Raw genomic sequence first — 26,009 nt, 5'->3', positions numbered from 1 at the left:
AGGAAGTTATTAAATGGCCTGACTAAACCAATTTAAAATTGTTACTGAGGAAACTAAGATCAATGAATATTACTGAAGAGACAGGAGAATGGAGATGATGATCAGATTGAGGGCAGGACAGGCTAAACCAACTTGATAGATTTGTGTTGATTGGACAATGCAAGGACAGACACAGAAGTAAGATCAACCTCTCAGTAGAGGATTCAATGGAGCTTGATTAAAGTTTGCCAATGAATATGTTGTTTGCCAGCAATAATGGAACATCTTAGTAATATTGCAAAACAGAACTGAATGGACAGACAAGGTTTAAATTTTTCTTTTTCATTTTTTTCCCTTTTTTTTTTTTTTGTTCTAAGCCAATGCATGCTCCCGTGGATAGAAACCCATTTCAGTGTGTTGCATATGTATAGCACTTCAGTGTATAGTGCTGAGCTACTGCAGGTAGCTCAGTAATGTTTGCAGGGTGATGATTGCTCTGTCCTGAAATTCTGCATTCAGCTATGCTAATTTCTTTCTGTCAATCCAAGCACTATGACAGCATCTATCAATTTGCATTTAAAATGCTTTAATTAAACAGAATGGGCTAAGTCTCTGAAGTTCAATGAATCTGGCTAAGAAAAATGCATTTGACCAGTTTGGGGTTGCCGAGAAAACAACTATTCCTCATCTTGGATGATTTTCATGACAGATTAAATGTTGCTTTAGTAATGAAGAAGTTGGGATGTCAGATATATAGGATGTTTCCACACAGTCTACATTTGCTGCTCATGGATGAGCCTGTGAACTAGAGCATATTCAAGTTGTGGTGAGCATTCTGCCAAGAGCATCTGGTCCCCAGCCTTGCATTGAGTCTAAGTGCTTTAACCACTATTTAAAGGAACTTAAAAAAAATCTACATAATAGTTATGTTTAAAAGCCCCCTGGAAGTCACTCCACCCCTCCTATATTCCCTATGAGAGGTTTTTGGGGGGACTCACTTTGAAGATTGGGTTTAAAGGACTAAGCATCAGTCTGCAGGGGAAGATGTGGCCTACGTCTGCTGGTGTTGCTTGCTTTGTAATTAATTTGATCAGTGAATCTATTACCATTTCATAAGCAGAACAAAGGCCTGCTGCAATTTCAACAAACAAATATAGTTAATGGGGCCCAAGGGCAGAGATCTTGTCTGTTTTGGTGACCCTTTCAACTCTCGCATTTAACTCCCTTCCTATATATTATAGAATGAAATTAACTAAGTCTGATTATACTCATGTTTATTCTGTAATAAAATGTGTGGAAAATAAGAGCTTCAAAAACAGTTTTCAAAAGATGTTCTCTGTGGGCACATTTTATGTATTTAATCCTTATCTTACTAGGATTTCTGTCTTCTTCCCCTTTCCTGGTTTGTTGAAGTACTTATGACATTAGTAAAAATACATTTCTAATGAAGAAGTTACAGTGTTACCATTAACATCTGTTATTTTTTTAATTGGAAGAAAATTCCATAAAATCCTGTTTGTTTTAAGAAGTTGCTTGATGTTGGTAGCCTGCTTTTGCACTGTGAGGTAAAGATCTTCCTGTCTCTAGAGGGTGAAAAACAAGTTGGCTGCTGAGTTCTAGCTATTTTATTTCTGCTTGTAAGAGATAACATAGCGTTTATTAATTAGCCCAGAGTTTAGAGAAAAATTGGATTTCTAGAGAGAAAAAATATGGTCCAGGCAATAGGCTGGGCCATCAGTACACAGATCAGCTGTTAAAGATATATTTTTAAATATAGAGAGTTTCTGTATTTCTCAGAAATATAAAATATTAAATATTAAAATTTTCATTTAAATCTCAAATAATGAAGAATACAGTAAAAAGTTAATGGTGGTTCAAAGTAGAATTAATATAATGGAAATACAGATGATTGATAAGTTAATTTAAATATAGGGAGATAGATACATGGATAGATAAAATGAACTTAAGCAGAGAAGCAAATCATGTCTATTTAGAGGACAATGATGGTCTCATTATACCTTAGCTAAGCACTGGTGACTCAGGTGTACAAGACAGCTTGCTCACCCAAAACGATATCCAGGAAATGTAGTGTTCCGTGTTCATATATCAACTGGGTTTTCTCAAAATTAGTTTCGATCAATCAAGGCCTGCCTTTGTCTATTCCAAAGGTTTTAGAAGCAAAGGCCAACAGTTTGTTGTCTACATGTGTGAATGCTAAATGAATCGAGATATTTATGCATGAAATGAGGTCGCAAACCTTAGGATAGCCATTTAATTCTCAAAATGGTATCTTGTGGGCATATGGTGCACTCATTAGAATCATAAGCTGACAGCATCTCATGATCCCTGCAGTGGCATTACACAAGAGTTGGTCTGAGGAACTCTTTGGGTCCTCTTCTCTAGGTAACCGCTGGCTATTGATTGATGCTGGGGGATGCTTCTCATCAATTATGTAGCCACTTGTGACTCCACCATGTTTTAGTGGATTATCCTCATGGATGTCCTTGGTTAAATTCAACAGTTCACACAACAGAAAAAGTCATGAACAGAGGAAAAGGGACCAACAGGGAAAAGAATGGTGTTCACAGAGTTAGGACTAACCAGAATGAACCATATATGTGTATGATATTGTCAAAGAATAAATGTAATAAAAACATCTGGCTGAGGATGAGGGATCTGGTTCCAAGCTGTGGTATTAGTTTACTACATAAGTATTCTAACAGTATCTGTGAAATCAGGTTTGGGCAAGTGTCAATGATTCTTGGGACTACAAATGCTACATTAAGCACATCTTTTATCATGCCATCTCTGAAATAATGATTCAGTATCTTCTTCAGATAACTTTATACACAATTTAAATTTAAATTTACAACTGTCTACATTAATGCAGAATTAGAGTTTTGTTAAGAAGTAGCTTGCTTGTTGCCCCCATAATGCATCCCAATTACTTTTCTCTCAACTATCTGGTTTTCCCTCAGAATTATAGAAAATTATAAGTGCATACTAACATTAGTCTGTGGAAGAGTATTCTCAGTATCTATTCTTACCTAGGTAGAGGAAAATTAAAATGCTAGTGACCATACCATTAACACATATTCTCTAAGAGTCCTTAATTTATAGGAGATATTTATACAAAACTGATCTACTGAGAAAGAAGTTAAGAAGGGCCCTACTTATAAGAGAAAAAGGCAGATTTATTTTCCTAATAATATACACTCACATAGCTATATTTTTTTTTTTGCATTGGATACAGTGGTTGTCTTAGAAATTGAGAGTGGTTAGTATTGGAATAGCTGACATATTATGGGAGAAACAGTTGAAGGGTGTTGAACTTCAAACTTTCTAACTGACTTCAAAATTTACCATAGAAAAATACATTACCTGTAAGGAGTATTGCTGTACAATGTACTTGATATAGGAATGTTCTTGTGATCAAAATTTCGGTTTTTTGTTTGTTTGTTTTTGTCCTTTTCGGCCATTTTTTCAGGCAGTGGGGAATAGCCATGTTATATCAGAACAAGATAAAGCCATACTTTAAAACAATCATACAAAACCCATGATTAATGCATAAACTGTAAAAACAGCCATCATTTCTTTTTTTCTCGATATTTTTGAAATAGCCTGGGATATGGTAGACCAAATTCAGCATCTTTTAAAGAAGTCTGAACTCCAAAAATGTTACATAACTTGTAAGCCACTTCAACAGTATACTGTATGTATCTGATGTAATAGAAACATATATTTCTTCCTTTTTTCCAGCAAATATTTTCAGGAAGAATATTCATAAAATTAAGTACTTCAATAGTCAGACATTTTTCAAAGTAGTGACAGTATATCTGCCAATGTGGTAAATATCCTCTTCCTCCTTCCTCTCCCCCTCGCCCTCCTCCGGCTGCTTCTCCTCCTCTTCCTCCTCTTCTTCATCATCTTCTTCATTTACAAAGAACTGGACTGGGATCACCAACTTATTTCTTCCATGCCAATAAATGAATGTAGCTAAGTTCACAGTACTCTGTACACACCTGTGTTCACGGGCCAAGCTCAGCAATGCTGCAGATATATGAGCTATTTACAAAGTAATCCTCAAAGGATGGCCAGAACTGTGATTTGAGTTGTAAAATATGAACTTGAAACATTAAATGTACTTATATTTATACTCATTCATTGATGATTGAGTAAAAGTCATATGATTCTGAATACACAAAATTATGGTGTTTATTATCACTAGAATTAACGCATAATCTTTTAAGTCCACAATGTTTTCACTCAATGCAAAGTTCTAAGAATTATTATCATTACTCACTTCTTTCTTATATTTTGTTTTTGTAACATGAAAAATGAATTAACATCTGTTGTAGAACTCTTAGTTTGTGAATGTAGTTGAAGTATATCCTGGATATAAATTTATAAGATGAATACAGATAAGTAAAATAATAAGTGAAAATAATAAACCTCATAAAGTTTTTTTGTGTGAAATACTTCAGAACTTATTTCCCCATGAAAAAGTAATTTTTTGTGAAGATTTGTAATATTTTACTTGCTTAGGAATCTTAAGTTATGTTCATTTCATTGGAAGATTCATAATAAATGCTCAGGAGTCATTTTTATACAGAATATAAATTAAACACAAGATCTGTAAAATATCTCACTGATATTTTTCTAGCAAACCTATTTTTTATAATGGAATGACATTTTGAGAACAACCTTTTTTAAATCCCCTGTATTAAAATCTTAGCTATCTCACCTAAAGGAGGAGAAAGAAGTTAGAAAAAGAGAGTCACAGAGTGAAATAAAACTATGAGAAAAACAGCTGAGTGGTGGTGGCGCACACCTTTAATCCCAGCACTCTGGAGGCAGAGGCAGGTGGATCTCTGTGAGTTCAAGGCCAGCCTTGTCTACAGAGCGAGTTCCAGGATAGGCTCCAAAGCTACACAGAGCAACCCTGTCTCAATAAAACCACAAAAAAAGCTGAAAAAAATTCTGAAAGTAGTTATGATAAATACTAAATTGTAATGACTCTACAATTTCCAATTAAATTAAATGTGATATCCATTTATTATTTTTTTAAGATAGTCTTCTGAAAACTTTACTGCCTTAAATCATGCTCATTATCTTGGTGGCCTGAAATACAAATGTCAGGAACCAATTGGCACCCGTCCTCATTTAAAGGTAGAAAATACAAAAACAACAACAACAAACAAAAAAAACAAAACAAAAAAAAACACAAAACCTGCAGATTACTATTATATTGTAATCCTTTGTTCTCTGTCTCCTCCTCTTTCTATTTTCTTTTGTTTGTTTGTTTTTCGTTTTTGTTTTTGGATGGTTGGTGATTGGTTTGCTTCTCCTGGTTCCTGTTGATCAGTGGTGTTTGGCCAGTTTGTATTTTTCCAGACATCCCTCCACGATGTTGTTGAGGTGTTTGATGGGCCAACTCAGCAGTCTCCTCTGTTATCTTCCCTCTCGGGATCCCATTCAGGTATCCTTTACTAGAACTGCCATTCCTCAGCTATTGGTTAAAGACTGACTTTGATTAGTATTGTAGAGAGAGTTGAGATCTATGTCATCCATGTTAGCAATACTGTAAACTGAAGATTTTGTTATTAAGAATAAAACCACAATTTAATAGTAATTCATAAGCTTGAGACAAATTTAATTATTTTCTAGGACTGTAATAAAATAAATACAATACTTAATCACAATCTGTGGTGTTTCATGTGCTATAAAATATTTAAGAATGAGCCATATGTATTAAAATGTAATTAAAGCTTTCTGATAAAAAAAATTGCAATTGAAGCTGAACCCAAAGAAATTATATTGCTAGCAGTAGGCTATTTTAAAGTAATTTGATGGAACCTAGTTTGACATTTTCAAATGACAGTGTAAAATGCTGTAGTTTATTAGGTTTACTGACTGGAGATTATTTATGATATCTGAGTATTTGTTTTGTTGAGTAGGAGAGTCACTTCCACTGAGTTCAGGTAATCAGATCACAATTCGATTCACTTCAGTTGGACCCATAACAGCTAAGGGATTTCACTTTGTTTATCAAGGTAAGTGACACTGTAGTCTAGAAACACACTAAGGAATGATATCAATTTCCATGCTGTGTCCAGTTGTTGTCCAATGCTCTCCTCATAACCGTAGAGGACAGAGGAAATTGGCATTAAGAAGTTGTACACTGACACCTACCTCATGAATCCTTTCCTGGAACATTGTTGCTTCACCCAGTTTAAAAAGAATGCATTGTTCCATCACTTTCCCCATTTGAAATGCCTGAATTTTCCTTCCTTCCTTCCCAACATTTTGTTTTCAAAACACCTGTGTTATCCTTACTATTCTTGACTCTTCTCATTTTTTTTCTCATGGTCTTCCACTCTAAATTAAACACATGGACTTTTGTTGTAATTTATTTAGTTAAGGTAAATGTTGCTCCACGTGAAAAATATACTTTCTTATCCTCTCAGTAAAATCGAACTTTCTGCAGTTACTAAGAATTTTGCACATTAAATGTTAATTTCCATGCTTTTTTCTTGTCTTTTATGGACAACTTTTTATAGTATCATTGAACTAAATCAAGAATCATTTGAAATATATGAATCAATTGTATATGATCATGTAATAGTTCTTCTCAAAATGACTTTGTACCTTCCTACTAAGAAATGTATGAATATTTGTGATTTTGTATTCTTATTAAACTCCCTCATCTCACTTTTTTTTTTCAGTTGGCTGTAACATACACTCTTTTATCATAATATTTTCCCCTGTACACAATTGTGGTACTGTGAATCTTCAAAGGCACTGAGAAAATTTAGTTGCATTTCCTCAAGTCATGCTAGAGGGCTTAGTCTATTGGAATTCATGCCATTCTTTTGGACTATTGTCAATCTCTTTAATCACATTTGTATGTGTTTTAAAAAGAAAAAACATCCTGTTATCATTCTACTTTATTAAATCAAAAAAGGCACAATTGATGGGCATACAAATTATAAACACCATCTCAAATTTTATTATGTATTATTGATGAATTAAAAATAAATATTGTTGTTAATCTGTCTGACTTATATTCTGCTTAATCTGACTGAAATTACTGTCTTCATTGGTAACAAACATACATTGAAAATTAAGTTTGTGAACATGTTTGCAATATCTAGTTAATATTAATAAGATCCAGTACATGAAACAACTGGAAAATATTTCATGTATTCTAAATTATTATCTGTAGTTGGGAATCGAAACAGAAAATTATACAACCACTTTTGATCCTGTAAATTGCATTTTCTAAAAAAAGTTGCTTTGTTGTATTGATAAGAATTTGGTTAAAACAGAAGAAAGAAAGTAGCATAGTTGATGTTATTTAAAGGATCAAAGTTAAAATTTTTAAAGAAAATATCTTGAAGGTCAACATTCTTTTTAAATTGTATTTTATTTTTATTGAACTTGAAACATTTAGATATGTGTTAAAATTAATCATTCTAATTATGAAAAAAAATGAGATTTTTGAGCCTCTTTAGGTAGTTACATTTTGAAAGCAATATATGTCTGATACACATGAAATTAAACCAACTTCTTTCTGTGCAGCTGTTCCTAGAACAAGCTCTACACAGTGCAGTTCTGTGCCTGAGCCAAGGTTTGGAAGAAGGATGGGCAATGACTTTGCCGTTGGTTCATTGGTCCTCTTTGAATGTAACCCAGGATACATTCTCCATGGCTCCAGAGCCATTAGGTGTGACACAGTGCCCAATTCTTTGGCCCAGTGGAATGATTCCTTACCTACTTGCATTGGTGAGTGTATATGTTTGTGTGCTCTGTGACTGTGCATAATTTTGGTCCATTTTTTAATTAGATAAGTTCCTTCTCCAATGGATAATCCAAAAATGTCTCTTCCAGTTCTCTACACTGTCTCTATACTCTCATAATTCCCTTCTCCGAAAAACTTTTCACTTTTACAGAATGCCCTCTATACTTGCCATTGTTTCTTGTCCTTTAGGAGTCTTATCGAAAATATCTTTGCCTATCCTATCATCCTGAATTATTCCTTCTATCAATTCTATCAATCATTATTTTAATACTCTACCTCCTTTTCTCTGTATGTGTGTGTGTGTGTTTCAATTGTTATCAGCAGTATTCTGAGTTTTCATTGTAAAAATCTTATAATATTTAGGCAAAATTTATCCCTTGGTAATGACATGGTATTCTTTCCTTAATTCTTGATGGCTATTGATTTATTTATTTGTAGTAATTAAGTGCTATTAATTTTTTAATATTGATTTTGTATCTTGAAACTGATAAATTCATTTATTGATTTTAGTAGTCAATTGATATTTTTTAAAGATAGATCATATCATCTGCCATCACAATTTGATTTCCTCTTTCCAGTTAAATTCTCTTTTTGTTCATTTGTTTTTTTCTTTTCTTTTATCATTTCATTTTTTCCCTTGTGTTGTTGTTCTGCCTGTGACTTGTGGTAGCCAGAATAAAAGTGGGAAAAGTTGTCAGATTTTCTTTTTCCAAATCTTATAACTGTTTATATTACATCTTTATTCAATATAATATTAGGTATTAATTTACTATACATTACTTTTTATATTATGGTGTGTTCCTTGTAAGCCAAACTTGTTCCACATTTTCATCATGAAATTTGTCAAATGCCTTTTCTGCATTCATTGAAATGATTGTATAAATTTTTTGTCCTTGTTTCTGTTATTATTAGGTGTCAGATTTACCTTGGGAAATGCTGAACCATCCTTGCCTTCCTAGGATGATATAGTGATTAATATCTCCAGTGTGCTGTTAGATTGGGTTTGCTTTTATTCGTTGGATAATTTTGAATCTATGTCTTCTGTTTAAAGATTTTTCAGTTTAAGGCATTTTTAATAACTGTCAAAACAGCTAAGAGGTTAGGGTTTAATGGAAGAAGTACTGTGGTAGATTAGAGCCAAGGAACGCAGCAGAGATCACCCCACACAACAGATTTCACACAAGAGTTTTAATGGGAGTTGGGGGAGAGTACATGAAAGGCCGTCTCAGAGTGTTGATTATAGAGAAAGACAGAGAGACAGTGAGATGAGAGATAGAGAGAGAGACATCAAGAGAACAAGAGAGTGGTCTGTGATTGCAGGGACCTTTTAAAGGGTAAGCATTTCTCATTGGGCGGTTGGTGATGATATAGCTGCTAGTGTTGAGTTGCTGAAGGAAGGCTCAGGAAGCCTCGTTCCTAACATTAGACAGTCCTAGTTTTAAGTATTTAAACACATATTTAAAACTTCAAACAATCTATTTTGAAGTTACTTTTATATCTTTCTGATGAATAAATCAAGTCACTAACTATAATCATTATGGTTTAAAACAGGATTCTTGAACTTTCCCCTCCAATAAGACTATAATTTGTCTTTTAACATTATAGTAATACTAATCATTACAAAATTATTTAGAATTACAGAGAAATTTATTTTCATTAGCTGCTCCATGTAAACAATTTTTAATAATTCTGTAATTAATAAACAAAAGTATGTATTAATTAATAAAATTAATTAATGTGTTAAGTAATAAAATTAATAATTCTGTAAGACCAGGATGTTATTTGGATCAAAAACATAAAATGCAAATAAAGTTAAAGAATTTATAGGTACAAGGCAATAGTTTTACTCAGATTTTTCTCCTTTCTTTGTGACTCTGAAGAATTCAAACACCACCTTATGAAGGGAAACATTTTCTTTTTCATCAAAACATGAAAACAAGATAGGGTTTCCATAAAGAAAAGACACAGAGCAGAAAAACCAGCTGATTCAGAGAAAAGAAAAAAATGAATACAGCTTATAGCTTGAAGAAGAAAGGAAGGGAAAGGCAGCTATAAAATGTAAAAGTATAAATGCTGTAATATAATCTAGTCTTGCTTACCACTGAACAAAAGTCTTGTGACAGTCATGTTAGTCAGTTCTTCAACTTCATAACAAAATCAAATTAAAGGAATAAAAGTTATTTTGTCACAAACTTTCATAGAATTGAATTAATTTTTAGGCTCAATTAATGGATATAAGCTTGAGATATAAGAGAACATTTAGTGGCAGGAGCCATTGTGGGGAAAGCTACCCACCTCTAGTCATCCAACAAGCAGAAAATTGGAAGATCTACATATAAGTTATACCTTTCAATATTACCTCTCTCCTTCATGGTCTATGTCTTTCTGCTCTGCCTTTCCTAATGGCTCATTTAGCCTTGAGTTGACCAATGAATGGACTGATTGATTGATGAACTAGGTTCTTTCATGATCCAATAACATCTAAACAGCAATGTTATCTGGAGGCTAAGCCTTCAACAAATGAAGTCCTGAGATGCAGGTGGGTAGGATTCACATTCAAACTTTATATGTAAACTATTGTAACTACTTAAATATTTCATTGATAAGTTACAATGTGTTTATATGCACATAGGGCAGCCTTTGAAAAATGATTCGATATTAACCTCATGAATGATATTAGTATTCTTATAAAAGAGACTACAAGTAGATGTCATTCCCTTCCATACTGTGAAAGCACAGCAAGAGAATGATCGATATGAACCAGGAAACAGGCTCTCCGTAGTCATGGAATCATCTAGTGCACAGATTGTTGACATTCCAACTTCTCAAACTATGAGAATATGTGCCTGTTGTTTATTAGATATACAGTCTGTGGTGTATTGTTTTAGCAGTGCAAATGAACTAAGTCAAAGAATCAGCAACAGTAATTGGTTGCTGCTTACAAACTCTAAAGATGAACTGGGAAATGGATCAAAGCTGGAATGGTTGAGATACATGCTGGATGGAGCTGCATTTCTATAAAGCATTGTAGAGATAATTTTTCTTAGAGAATAAGGTGGTCATGAAGAGACTGTTGGTCTAGACTCAGTAAAGTCCCTGTTGATGTTTCAGATAGAAATAAGGAACATATTGTTGAGTAATGGAGGGAAGGCTATCTGTAATATAAAGTCATAAGAAGCTGCCCAGGTGTACTCATATTGTTTTATAGAAAGTACAACTTGGGAATAATGAAATTGAATTGGGTGTTTGGCAGAGGAGATCTCTAAGACATTGGAGGTACAACTCAATTTGTTTGTCTTGACTGCTTTTGTCAAAGTGTGTGACTCAAAAAGCATTTAATAACAGAATGTTATCCAGTTGTGGTGGCATGCACCCATAGTCCAAGGTACCCAGGAAGCAGACACATGAAATTGTGCCTGCAAGTTTGAGTCCAGCATGGGAACCACAGCAAGACTCTGTTTCAGAAAATAAAGAAAGAAATATAATTATTAATGAAATGTGAATCTCAACTTAAAATTTAGAAACTTTCTGCTTGTGAATTGGAATAAGACCATTGTATTCAGGAGGCAACTTTAAGAGACTGCAAAGGGATGCTTGGTAATATTACTGTTTAAACAGAAGCTAGGAGGAGGTAGTTGACAAGATAACAGATATGACAAAAAGGAGGACCAGTTACCAAGACAGTGGAAGAATTAGCCAGATTTTCTTTCAGAAATAATCAAGGGATATTCCCTGCCTCACCTTTCCAGACTTTGAGGTGTGAGGGGTGGCTGACTTCAGGGGGAGGATCTCTCTGATGCCCACTATCATTTCCCTGCCGAGATCTGCTCTGTGCTGTGTCACAGAGCTCTTTAGCCACTCGGATAAGGTCTCGGGCGGTTGTAATGTATATGCTATTCCACAGCAAGATAATGGTATTCTAATTGCCTCCACATAGAAATAAAAGATGCTAATCCACAGCAAGATAATGTTATCCTAATTGCTTCCACATAGAAATAAAAGATGCACCAAAGAACAGCTTTGTCCAGGCAGAGAACTGCCAAAAATCGGAGCCTACACAGAAGCCCTCAAATGGACAAATGCCCACTGTACCAGTGGACCTATGCCTCTTACTCCACTAAAGGAGATTCACTGGGTTGAAATTTTTGCCAGGAAGATCTGCAATCATGTAACTTCAACCTACGAAAGCTATAATATGAGCTGTGCCAAGAAAAACCTCAACACAAACTGTTTCCTGCACTCAGACTAGAAGATAGTATTACTAGACGTACCACAGAGGCCAGAGTCCGACTTCCCAACAAACCAGGTTTGGGCTCCCTGTCTCAAAGGCTAATCACAAGAATGAATGGTAGTGAAGACAGAGAAATGGTTTTTAACTATAATGACATCGTGAGCAAAACAGAGAAGTACTGTTTACATTATGTGAGCGAGAGTCTTTGGTAATATAGGAAAGGGAAAAGGGATGGGGAAGTTTAAGAGTTACAAAGGTGGCTGTTTTAGAACATCATTTCACGGACCATTAGCTCAGCATCAGCCAGGTAGGGCCTTGTCACCAATAAGAACTTTGCTGCTGTGTACAAGGGGAGTTTGGACACTTGTGATAAGATGTTTATTGTACAGTTCTATTGTTTTTGGAATCTGATTGCAGAACAGAATAAGTCAGATAAAGGAAATTCAGAAAGGTTGATATGGTGTCAGGTCAGGAGGTGAGTCCTTCAGCCAGTGTGGTGGTAGCACAGGCTTTAATCCCAACACTGGAGGCAGAAGTAGGCAGGTGTTGGAGTTCCAGCAGAGTAGCCTGCTCTACAGAGTGAGTTCCAGGACAGCTGCCAGCACTACGCAGTGAAACTGTGTCTCGAAACAACAATAACAACATGACAAAAAACATAAGCAAAAACAACAGCAACCACAAAAACACTGAGCCCTTCCTCAGGTTTCTGGCAACATAGGAAAGCCCATGGCATCCTCAGGTAGTCTGGAACAAAGTTTTGTAAAAGTTAAGAGTTGACAATTTGTTGGATTATGATGTTCTAAATCTTGCAAATATCTGAGTTATACTTTGGTCTGTTCAGTCTTGAAGTCAAAGAGAAAGATTAGATAAAGTTAAGGCCAACACAAACACTCCAAAGTGTTTAACATGTCTATGGATAGTTGAGCAACACAGCTGTGACCAAGTGACCAAGGCTTATGGGGTCATCCCTAAGCTAAGATGTCAAGTTCTCAATTCCCCTGGGACTCATGTAAAAATCCCATGTGTTTAGCTAAAGCAGCTATTTATTTATATCCCTCTTCTCTCTATATGTTTAGAGAATATCACCTTTGCTCTGGTAGGTTCAGAAACCAGGACCCCAGCTTCCGTAGGAAAAGAGGAAGGGAGCATCAAAAAAAGATTATTCTCAAACTTTGTAGACTTGTCTGAGATCTACCAACTCTTTATATTCCCTCTCATTTTCCATGAAACTACTCTATGTTCATGCCACTCCTATGTATTACTAGTACTAGTTGGCTTATAGCTAACAACAAACTTACCTCAGGATAAATTGCTATTCAAATACTATTGATCTGTTTTGTATTATATTTAGATGAGACTTTAAACTTTGTATTTTTTACTTAATAAGTCTATGTTGAACTGTAAATATTTCGACTTCAAAATTTTCTGAATACGGTGGCTAGAGAGATGGCTCAGCAATTAAATGTACTTGCTGCACTTGCAGAGGACCCAAGTTCAATTCCCAGCACTCACAGGGCAGCACCAATCAGTCTGTATCTCCAATTCCAGAGGTTCTAGTGCCCCCTTCTGGCCTCCGGTGGCCCTGCGTGAATGTGGTATGCATGCAGGCAAAACATTCGTACATATAAAGCAGACATGAATGAATCTAAAAATAAGTATTTTGAATACAAATGATTGTGTCTAATTTTTTAAGTAAAATCCTTGATGTATGAACAATTTTAATATGAAAGTCAGCGCAGAACTATCTTAAGTTTATACTTATGTAGTCTCTTTGATTTTTGTGTTTAGTCTGAATTTACATTGTTTATGTAAGTTATGGCCTGCTTGGAGCCTTTGATTACCCTGTTCCCATGGATTAGAATATACTACTCTTCCATGCTTTTCTATCTCACAGCATTGTTTCTTTCAAGTCTCATACTGAAACTTTCCAACTGTCCTTTGTAAAACAGCTTTGTGCCTCTCATCCTTCATCCATTCTCCATACTCTTGTTTATGGGAACATCCACTATATTATACATCTACAGCTTTTGTGCTTGTTTAAATTTTCTTAATCTACTTGAATCCATCTCATTTTCCCTGCTAATGCACTATTTTATACTCAACCAAGAGGACCTTGTTGATATATAACAGCTGAGCAGTGAGTATTTGTTCAATGATAGGATTTCAGCAAATAACTGATAATTTCCTGAATGCATGTGGAGGTATAACAACTTAAGCTACCTTCCCACAGTTTCATGCAGTCAAATTTCATTATTGCTCTACATAGCCATATTCTTGATCGGTCTGATGCTTGCTTGAGCACATCTGAGGTTTCCACGTTGTATAGCTTGGTCTGTTTGAGGGGGCCCTGGCAGTGTGGTCAGGATCTATCCCTGGTACATGACTTGGCTTTCTGGATCCCATTACTTATGGTCGGACACCTTGCTCATCCCTGATAAAGCGGGGAGGGGCTTTGTCCTGCCTCAACTGAATGCACCAGGCTTAGCTGTCCCCCAATGGGAGAACTTACCCTGTTGGAGGAGGGGATAACAAGTGTGGGGGTGGAGGCAGGGGAAGGAGAGATGGAGGAGGGATGAGAGGGGGGTCTGTAGTTGGTATGTAAAATGAATTTTAAAAAAAGTTATATAGGTAAACTACACAAAAATGAAAGGATTGGAAAAATGTAACCAGTGGCATACAGACAAGTGAAATCTTGTACAAAGCCGCAATCTAAACAATTCATGGATAAATTACCATGCATTATAACTTTGATAAAAAATTTGAAGTTATAAAACAGGTAAAAATGAATCATAAAAGTTCGGCTGGATACAGAGCTTTCATCCTCAAATTTGACCCTGTTACACGTCAGTGTTCTTAAGATTTTTTTTTTTCAGTCTAAAGCCCCAAGGCTGTCCTGCTCTGAGACTTGGAGATTCAAATAACCCCCTGCAGCCACTAATAGCTTTGACAATAGAAGGCCTTAGGTAGAAGGACTTCTGTCGGTGGGAGGTCTCTTTTGAAAAGGCCCGGCAGTGACACCTACACCCCTTGGGGGAAAAGTCTTTAATTAGCTGCTTATCCCATCACTATTATCTGCTGTGTTCTTCAAGTGCCTTCCAGACCCAGAATCACATTCATTTGAAGTGTCTCACGGCAGTGGCACCACCTATCTACTTCAGCTCTTTTTTTGTCCGAATGAGGAATGAGGAATTTTTGAAGGGGTGTGTGTGTTCTCTCTCTCTCTCTCTCTCTCTCTCTCTCTCTCTCTCTCTCTCTCTCTCTCTCTCTCTCTCTCTCTCTCTCTCTCTCTTTAAACATGTCTCATTCTCATTTCTTTCTCTTTTTTTTTTCTTTCAGTTTTTTTCCAGACAGGGTTTCTTTGTATAGTTTTGCTGCCTGTCCTGGATCTCACTCTGTAGCCCAGGCTGGCCTCGAACTCACAGAAATGCGCCTGGCTCTGCCTCCCAAGTGCTGGGATTAAAGGCGTGCGCCACTGCCGCCCAGCCTCAACTCTCATTTCTTGATGGGCCCATTTGTTCATCTTTGCGTGCAGTCAAGAAAGATTTATTGCCTGTAGTGTTAAACAGCGATTATCAATATTGATATGAAGTATACTTTTTAATTCTGAAATCAGCACCAGAAGGTAGACGAATTATTTTTCTTGTGTTGGTAGTAAGATCCCTGTTTTGTCTTGAGAGAGGCACACACAAACATGAGAAGGTCCACAGGTGCCTGGAACACTATAAACCGAGAAGGTTCCTACAGAGAGGAGACAAACAAAGGTAGGGATCCTTGAAGGCCATGACCAGGGCGAATTCAACAGTGTAGGGAGTCACTGAGTTTCATGTGAAAGGATACGTTTCTGAAAAGTCACTCTAATGAAAGACCAGAGTGGAAGTCATAAGACTGCATAGGAAAAAAGGAAAGGTTAATAATTACAGAGGAAGATCAGAGTCCTGGATATGAGATTTGAGTCAGGATATACTTTTTGTTGACTTCTTTTTTTATTGTGTTATTGTGTGTGTGTGTGTGTGTGCGCGCACGCACGCGTGTGCATGTATTCGTGAGGGAGTGCAGGTTCACACATACAAAAATACCTGTGTGGAAGGGAGGGAATAACTTCAGGAGTCTCTTCTTGAATTCCACCTTCTTGAAGCAGGATCTCTCTTGTGCCTGCCACCACTTTGCACACTCCAGGCCCATGAGCTGCTAACCCATTTTTCTGTCTGCTGCATGTTCTGATGCAGGAATGCTGGGACGTCTACAGATGCAGGCTAGTTCACCTGCATTGGATTTTGTTGTTGTTTTGATTTGGTTTTTTGAGGCAGCATTTCTCTGAGTAATAATCTTGGCTGTCCTGGAACTCACTTTGTAGACCAGGCTGGCCTCGACTTCACTGAGCTCTGCCTGCCTCTGCCTCCCAAGTGCTGGGAGTAAAGGCGTGGCCACCACCGCTGGCCATCTGCATTGTATTAACCTGGGTTCAGGGACTGGTTCAGGCTTTCACTGCAGCACTTTTATTGGCTGAGATGTGCCTCTAGTCCACCACATATGTTTTAAAGGAGAATTAACAAGATTTGTTGAGAGATTGAATGTGGAAAGTAGAAATAGAAAATGCGATAGCAAGAATGAGAAATTATGGCATAAGAACAGCGTGAGTGGTGGTAACATCCACTGTGATGTAGGAGAGAATGGGTATTGTTTGGACATATGAATTCTGAAATCTAGACTGAGCAGTGTGCATCCTGGAGGAAGAATATATGGCCAGAGGTAAACACTTGGTGTTTGGAAAAGATATGTAAGTAAATGTATTCACTGAGGAATGGCAATTAATTAGAAAGAGAAAGACTAATGAAAAAGAGTGTATTTATATATATTTTTTTTCATGGAGAAGTAACATGCCGTTTTATAACTTTAGAAAGATCACTTTGACAGAAACTTGGAAGTATATACTATATATATAATTATATAGGGAAGCCTGGGTTATGATCAATGTACTATGTCAGACAAAGAAAATGAGAACTTGGCTGAATAGTATAAAGATGGAAAAGAAGAAATGCAGTGTTTTAATTCATCCAAGCGCCAGAAAGTTCTTTGTAAGCCATTTTCCTTCTTTTGTTATTTTTTTATTTATCTGTCTGTCTGTCTATCTATCATCTACCACTTATTTTTGAGCAAATGTTTATTTTATGATTCCTTTTCCAATCCATCCAGGATATTTTTGTGCCCTATACAAGAGTTGTTGATATGTTTAAAGGTGCAAAATATTTTCTAACTAATTTAATTGGATTTTTCTTTAACCCCAGCATTGTAGTATAAGAAAACAGCAGATGGAGTCTAGACATAAGCTCACTGGTTCAGAATGCTTGTTGCTCTAACAGGAGGCACTTATAAACACCTGTAACTCCAGTACCAAGGGATCTAGCATCATCTTCTGGCTTTTGAGGGCATCTGCATACATGTGTATACTCACACTGACACACAGAAAGTTAAAAAAAAAATAAAAAACAAACAAACAAAAAACCCACCAAATGACTTTAAACAATTGTCAGCCTGTTAAAATTTTTACAGTACCCTTTTGGGCAAGTACCCTGGATTTTTGCATTTGACTTGAGAAGTGTCACAAAACTGACCCATTGATTTAAAACTCTTTATAAACACGTGTGTAAAGGAGAGATGGCTTGGTAGGTACAACTGTGTGCTTCGCAAGCAAAAGAATCTTACTTTGAATCCCAGCCCTCACCACATACAAAAGCTGGGCATGGCCCTGTGCATTCCTGTAATCTGAATGCTCAGGGAACAGGCATAGCTCTATGGCTGACAGCACAGCATAAGATTCAGCAAGAGACCCTGTCTCAAAGGTCTAAAGGAGAGGAGAGCAGAACACCCAGAGACCTCCTCAGGCCTCCAGGCACCTTTCCCCTTCTGTGGTCTGTCTTTCTGTCTCTGCCTCTGTTTCTATCTCTTTCTTTCTCCTCCAATCTCTCATACAAACCATGTGTTTTATTTTATTTTTATTTATAGCTACCATCGTAGGCAAACTAGGAAAAATGTTCAAGCAGCAGAGCACCTAAGTATTCAAAAGAATAATAGTTGTAACCAAAGGAAGTATAACATGTTAATTATTTATAATATTTTAACCAATATACTAGTTTCTTCATGTTAATAATACTCTGCATTTTTTTTTTGAAAGCATTTTAGAATCAGTAGTGTTTGCATTTCGAGGATTAAGACATTGACATTATAATGAATTTGAGGAACATTCTCAAAAGGACAGAGGATTCAAGAGTTATGAATTAGGCAATGCTCAGAATCTGAATAAGGTCATTCATGGCACAAGACCTTAATCTAATATATTCTGAAAGAGGCTGGAACTTCAGCTGACTTCAGTGTAGATTTAAGAGGAAGAACATAGAACATATTGTTTTTTTTTTTTTTTTTTTTGTGGGAGTTAGACTGATAATAACCGCATGAAGTATCTTCCTCCGGTGAGGAACATGGACTTTGGAGCCAAATCCCAGCATGCAAATCCCAGATTCATTACTTACTGTGAGATATTTTAACTTCTTAATGACTCTGTTTCCTCAGTTACGAGATGAAGAAAAAACACTTTATAGTCAGCTTGGACAGTCAGAGACTTAAATGAATTTAAATACAGCAGTGATTAGAAGTCTTGTGATATGGAGTGGACTAAATGAATGTTTTCATAGTAATTACTATCAGGATCAATATTAGTTTTCAAAAGATCCCATTACCCCTCAAAGAAAAATAAAGGATGTGCCAAATAACTTCCAAGAGTGATTCATAAACTTCTCTATCTGTATGTAAGCATTGATTTATTTTATTTTACATTGTGTGTGAGAAAGTCAATGAAGTTTTAGGGATTATAACAAAAATGATAATCATAATTGTGTGACTTTTAGATATTCTTCCATTAATGCTGCATAATTAATTTCTGTAGGTATTTTTGTGGTATGCTTGGAGTCTTAAAACCTAAGATGATGTGGTTTTGTTTACAAGTCTCTTCTGTGTTTGAGATTTTCTCCCTGACCTTTGTCTCATTTTAATCCTTTGCATTAGAATTAACTGGCTTTCATGCTGTTTAACTTCCAGTGCCCTGTGGGGGGATTTTAACTAAGCGCAAAGGGACTATTTTGTCTCCTGGATATCCTGAGCCTTATGACAACAATTTGAATTGTGTTTGGAAGATCACCGTGCCAGAGGGAGCTGGCATTCAAGTAAGAATGCTTATTTATTTTTCTTATTTTTTTCATTTTATGTTTAGAATTAATATTTTTAGAAATGACAGAAGGCATGTTATTTCTTAAGGTTGAGCAAATAGTTTGGCTTGACATGACTAAGTTTAATAGTAATATATTTATCATTTTTTAACCTGAAAATAAAATAAAGCCAAATCCAGTTTGCAAGAGGACAGATAATAATAAAAACAAAAACAAATGAACAAACAAAAACTCTGCCAGGCACAACAGAATCATGAGATGAGATAGCTCAAGGGGTATGAACAGTAGAGATTCAGTTTGGCCATCTCTGGCCTAGATTATTTCTATCAAAGAAAAGAAGATGCTAAGGCAAAAATAAATTCTTTACAGACATACCTCCAGTAACTTACTCCAAGTAGAACCCCTCTGTTAAAGTTTCATATCTCTGAATAGTCCAATGACATATTAACCCTGAATAGATTAATCAATTGAAGAGGTCAGTGACCTCAAGATACAATCACCTCTCAAGGACATCTCTTCTGAACATTGCTTTCCAAGAGCAAATATTCAAAATAGGAAATTGTGAGGAATATAAGAAAATCCCAGACATTGAGTATTATTATTAAAACATGACAATAAATGTCACAAAATGAAGTTTTTTTTTTAGACTATTACATTCAAGGTTGCTAGATGGTTCAACAGGTTAGGCTACTCACATGAAGGAAGAAGATACCCAGCCACTGCAGGGAAGTCTCTGGTTGTTAGATTTGCACTGTGGCACTCTAAAAGTTCTAACACACACACACACACACACACACACACACACACACACACACACACACACAGAGAGAGAGAGAGAGAGAGAGAGAGAATAATAATTAAATAGATGAACAACATGATTTGATTTTTTTTAAAAAAAAATTAAAGCTATCCATGGAATATCCATTGGAATCTTGAATGTCTTGATCATGTACAGGTCACATGCAGGTAACTACAGCTACTGTGAGTTTATAAGTATGATGTCTCCATCATGTTCAGAAGTTGGCATTTCACAGGATGCTTCCCCTTGCTCTGGCATTTACATTCTTTTTACCCCTGCTTTTAAAATGTTCCCTGAGCTTTGGGAGTGGGGTTGAAATAGATGTCCCATCTACGTTTGAGCACTCCTACTCATTCACAGCCACTTTTTCTTAACTCTTTGACCAGATGTGAGGTCTCTATATGAATCAGTACCCACTGTAAAAACAAGATTCTTTGTATACAGTTGAGAGCAGCGGTGACATATGGGCATAAAGGTAACTATTTAGAGGACAGTTAGACAACATGAGTGTTTAGTAAAACAACAGGAATAGGTTCCCACCAGGGCCAATGACCTCCCCACCCCTGACCTTTTGACCAGTTTCACAGCATCAGGCACAAATTCTCTCCCAGGGACAGGCCTCCAATCCTATCAAGAAATAGTTGATTACTATTACTATTACTATTACTATTACTATTACTATTACTATTACTATTACTATTACTATTACTATTACTATTACAACATGCCAATATTACAGCAGTGGGCACATCGTTTCATACAGGTTGGTATTGTAGCATGCAGAAAACCGTGCTGAATAAGAAAAATTACGATTTTTCTGCATCCAGGACCCTGCATGGCACATTCCAGGACTCTGAAAGCTACACAGCAGGAAAGAATTTTCCTAGTTAGTTGAGATCAATTTCTCTAGGTCCTAGAAGCCAAAGCCTGTGGTGACTTCAGATAGAAGGTTGGACCATCTTGTTCTGTGATTAATCAAGTGCATTGGCAATGACCTGTGCTGCTAGGAGGGGCCTCTGCAGTGTGTGTCCATGATTAGTAATTCATAGGGCGGTGTCCCATAGCTGGTACTGACATTTTGATTTAATAACTCATGTTTTCTTAGAGCAGTATTGTTCTCACATGCAGAATACCTCTGATCTCACATACAGTCATACATACATAGATAAGTAGTTTACAAAGGCATGGGTCTTCATAAAGCTTTTTTATACATCCTTAGTTTTAGTTAGCCCACCTTCTACCCTTTCCTACGTAAACTTTTAACCCACAGTAAATCTCTCCTCTCTTCTAATTTAATATTATAAATTATTACAGGTATTCTATTTTGCCCATGCCCCCTTTAAGGCATCTTTACCTCCTTCCTTTCATGAACATTTCCTGGATTTCTCCCAAATACATATTCTGAAAAAAAAAAAGAATCAGTAAAGACTTCAGGATTGTTCATACCCCAGGTTGTACTCTGAAATGTGAATCAGATAGAACTTTTCTCAACTCATTTACTTATAAGGTTATGAAGGATGTCCTTGATTATTCATATGCTATCAGCTTATTCATTTTGATGCCATCATAAAATGATAATCTTGAAAACTCGTATTACTCTCTACTATCATGTCCTATTTTTGGTAATCGGGAGTGGGACTTTAGTACCTAATGCTCTAATCAAACTGCTCTTCCATGAGTACCTGTGCGATTAGATCCTTTGCCTTGCTCATCTGTGCATTGAGATAACACAGTTAAAGCCTGCAGAGTCTCCTTTCACTCTCAAAAAACTCTACCCCCCACTTAGTTCTTACATCAATATTTTCATGGATTTCAATAACTTTCCCTCTCCTGTTCTAATGTTCTTAAAAGTCTGAGGTCCATTTATTTTAGGTTATATCACTCTCTTTGCAGATTCCTTACTTACACATTCTCAGTAACTTTTAAGAGCTAAGAACGACCCAAAGAATAACAGGTTACAAGTACCAAAACAAATAACAACAACAAAATGAAACCAAAAGCTCCTTTTTTCTCTGTGTGATGAACAGTATTAGTGATAGTGTTTGGAAAATATAGGAAGCCCACATCTCTAACCCCAGCTTTAGACTATGTAAGCTAGCAAATGGATGTTTTCAGCTAAATTTGTCGTTAAGCTCACCAATGGTAACTTTATGAATTTTTCTCAAAATGATTCCTCTATTGTTCTTTCTCTCAGGATGACTTTTCTCCATTCACTTTTCTCTATCATTCTCTGTATGAGGATGTCCCCAATGCTGTTCAGTTTTCAAGCCAGAAACCTTGATTTTTATTCTGTCTGAAATTGTGTATAACAAACTGGGCCAGGACTGTCTTTTCAGGTGTCTGCACTTCTTCCCATTTGTACTTTTACAAAAGATCAAGCAGCTCTCATCTTTGTCTTAGACATATCTTTTTCTGTCTATTCCTGACAACATGACCAAGCAACAAACAAACAACTCCTGGAAATCCCATACTACCTCCTTCTTACTAATAGCACACGAATTTCGTCTTCACTTCACATCCTCAACAACGGTTGCTCCATCTGTCTGCAGTTCTCATCTTTTGAAGTTTGTTAGGTTCACAACTTCCATCTCTATAACAGCATGCCATCCTATTTCCTGCAGACACCGTGAATGTTCTTTCCTCTGTCTTTGACACTACCCAGTATCTCTCCTTATTTGCCTTACTCTCGGTTCTGTCTAAAATATATTTCTTTGATAAACTTTCTATGAACTAGATAAGAAGGTTAAATTCCCTCTTATATGTTTGGATTCTAACAACAATCAGATTTTCCTATTATCTGCTAATTGTCTGGAAGCTCCCAAGGGCTAGGGCAGTGGCCAGTACTGTTCTGGCAGCTACTTCAGAGCCTGGCACTACAAACTCAGTAAATAATTTTAGAAAAATCAATGGACACCTCCTCAAGCAGTGGATTTGAAATGATTTGGAGAGTTAGCAGTGCATAATGAACTAATAAGATACCTGCAGAAAAACTGTTATATATTACTCGTGCTAGGCAAATACCCTCAAAACTGTACATGTCAATGCCAATACAACTCTACTTTGGAAGTACTTTATTTAATGATTCCACTCAGAAAACAGAAGCCTAGTTTATAAGACTATTTAGAAATCTCATAGCATGAAATATATATTGGACTCTTAAATACTCTGAAGGACAGTTTAGCACGTTGAAAAATAACTGCCCATATTGACTCTATTTTATGACATATTTCTAAATTAAAATCTGTCATGCTAAAACCATTTTTACTACATCTCTCATGTTTTAAACTTGGCTATTTACTGTTTTATAACTAATATACAGGTTTAAGCAACATTTAATTTGGGGGATATGGAACTATATGAATATTTAATGAATCAAATTTGAGTTGAAATAAGTTAACCCTTGGTAGAAAAATTTAGAAAAGGAAAAGAGACAATTTATGATTGAGAGTCCTTTGGGAAAATATCAACATAAAAGAACAGTTTGCCTTATTAATATAATATGATAAGTATGTGGCAAGCAATATATTCATTTATTTTCCTCTTTATTTTACCAGAGTGTTTCCAAGACAATTCCCAAGGCACTATATTTAACAAGAAAAGAAATATTTGTGAAATTATGGGGAAATATTTGTCACATAATTATTATCGATATGAAATTTCCTAATATTTTATGAATCCAGAATAAAGTGATATTTGGTTTTCTTTCTGATAAATACCTGCTTTTAATAATTAGAAACATACTGCATATGTTAGTATTTCTATTGCTGTGATGAAACACCTTGACCAAAAGCAACTTGGAGTGGAAAGAATTTATTCAGCTTATACTTCCACATCACTGTTCATCATCAAAGGAAGTCAGAACAGGAACTCCAGCAGGGCAGGAACCTGGAGGCAGGAGCTAATAGAGAGGACATGGATGTGGTGATATTGTGTTTGCCAAAATATTGTGCAACCTAATAAACTTATCTGGGGTCAGAGAACAGAACAGCCACAATATTAAACATAGAGGTTAGGCAATGGTAGCACACACCTTTAATCCTAGCATTCCAGAGGCAGAGATTCGCCTGGATCTCTGTGAGTTCAAAGCCACACTGGAAACAGCCAGGCAAGATGACACACACCTTTAATCCCAGGAAGTGATGGCAGGAGCCAGAAATGTATATAAGGCATGAAAACCAGGAACTAGTGCCTGTTAAGCTTTTAGGCTTTTGAGGAGCACAGTTCAGCTGAGAGGCATCCAGTCTGAGGAAACAGGATCAGCTGAGGAGTTGGCGAGGTGAGGTAGCTGTGGCTTGTTCTGCTTCTCTGATCTTCCAGTGTTCACCCCAATACCTGGCTCCAGGTTTGTTTTTATTAATAAGACCTTCTAAGATTCTTGCTACACATGGAGGGGTGCTACTTACTGTCTTGCTTCTCTTGGCTTGCTCAGCTTGCTTTCTTATAAAACCCAGGACCACCAGCCCAGGTACGGCACCACCCACAATGAGCTATGCCCTCCCCCACTGATTACTGATTAAGAAAATGCCTTACATGCTTGCCTATGCCCAGACATTATGGAGGCATTTTCTTAATTGAGGTTTCCTCCTCTCAGATAATTTTAGCTTGTTTCAAGTTGACATAAACTATCCAGCACACTCCATCATAAAGCTAACCTGCTGCCATGGTGACCAGTTTTACCCAATGCAAACTTGGGCTCAATGAGTGCCTTAGTCTTCCAATGTCTCTTATTTGAATTTGTGTCATTGTAAATTCTGAGCCATTTTTTGCATATCATATGTGATTCCAGAACACCGCCTGCTAGTTTTTTTCCTGTCCATTTCATCTTATACCCAATATGGTTTTATTATATCAAGCTATATTTGCCTAGAATCCCAGTGACAAATTGTATCAGATTTCTCTGAATACAATAGCAGATCACCACAAACCAATAAGCTATTTAACCACTTAAATATTATCTTCTCAATGAACCAGAAGTGAGTGTCCAAATCCTGCTTCAGTATATAAGCATAAAACTCCCAGTAGATCCTCTCCTATTCCAGGTTTCTGGGGAATTCTCCTGCTGTCTCCAGCACTGAATGGCAACACACACCCCTTGGCTTCTGGCCCCATCAGTCTGATTCCTGCCTCTGTGGACACATTGCTTTCTCATCCACCTCTATATTTCTTTCAATAGATATTTTTCCATGTATCTCAAGGTTTTCCATTCAGTCACATCGAAAAGATGCACACATGCCCCGCCCCTCTGCCAGCACACACACAAGGTAATATTTATAAGTTCCTGGGATTAGGATCTGTTGTTCCTGGGAGACACTGACAAATCCAGAATTAAACAACTGTTCATCCTCTTGTACGTGTAGTAGGCCTTACTAAAGATTTTTTTTTTTTTTTTTGGTCTTCTGCCTCTCTGTTCTGAGTAACTCAGGGAAAACAGAAATTGTTCTTGAATAATCTGTCGCAGTCTCTTGTTTACATCCTGTGTCAGCACACATGACGCTGAAGAGTTTCTCTGCCCCTCTTCTGCCTCCTGTCTGGTTCAGTTGTACGACACTTCACTTTCCTACTCTCGCTTTCCCCCCCACAGTTCAGTTCTGCACTTGAAGAGAAGTCTTGATTATAGGCCCCTACCACTTTGCAATCCTTTTGTAGAAAACTGAAGGCATAATTACACTCTCAAGCGCACAATTTTGCCAGTGTTTAGTTGTTAATGACAGTCTCTCACCATCTTTCTCAGCTAAGATTTAGAGTTTTCAATTTATAGTATATGTTAAGCTTTTGATACACGTTATCTAGCTTAATTTTTTAGTGAATCTGTGAATTAGACAACTTATTCACAATAACTTCTGTGAGCAATTTGAAGCCCAGAGAGATTTTCAGCATCTCTAGTTTGAAGCTTGTACAGATGGAGGTTACCAAGGACTTTCAAACCCAGTGACCCTGGCTTGTGTTCACCTGTATCTGTCATTTGTCATGAAGCTTTAC

The 26,009-nt window shown here is 36.5% G+C and overlaps 1 protein-coding gene across 7 annotated transcripts in view; it reads left to right on the top strand.

Moving 5' to 3' along the window:
* Positions 1-26,009, top strand: part of Csmd3 (CUB and Sushi multiple domains 3) — a 1,145,339-nt gene that overhangs the window by 981,029 nt on the left and 138,301 nt on the right. For 4 of the 7 annotated variants that reach the window (XM_052747788.1, XM_052747786.1, XM_052747790.1 and 1 more), the window contains 4 exons: positions 5,345-5,458; positions 5,937-6,032; positions 7,561-7,764; positions 19,104-19,228. In XM_052747788.1, the coding sequence (XP_052603748.1) occupies positions 5,345-5,458; positions 5,937-6,032; positions 7,561-7,764; positions 19,104-19,228 (539 nt within the window). The remainder of the gene's footprint in view (positions 1-5,344; positions 5,459-5,936; positions 6,033-7,560; positions 7,765-19,103; positions 19,229-26,009) is intronic. The other 3 variants (XM_052747789.1, XM_052747794.1, XM_052747792.1) reach the window with 2 other exon arrangements.

This window comes from Peromyscus californicus, unplaced genomic scaffold, assembly GCF_007827085.1.
Source record: "Peromyscus californicus insignis strain IS unplaced genomic scaffold, ASM782708v3 Scaffold_20__1_contigs__length_68692818, whole genome shotgun sequence".
Classification (NCBI taxonomy): Eukaryota; Metazoa; Chordata; class Mammalia; order Rodentia; family Cricetidae; genus Peromyscus; species Peromyscus californicus.
The sequence above is the reverse complement of the archived record's forward strand: the minus strand, read 5'-3'. Positions and strand labels throughout refer to the sequence as shown.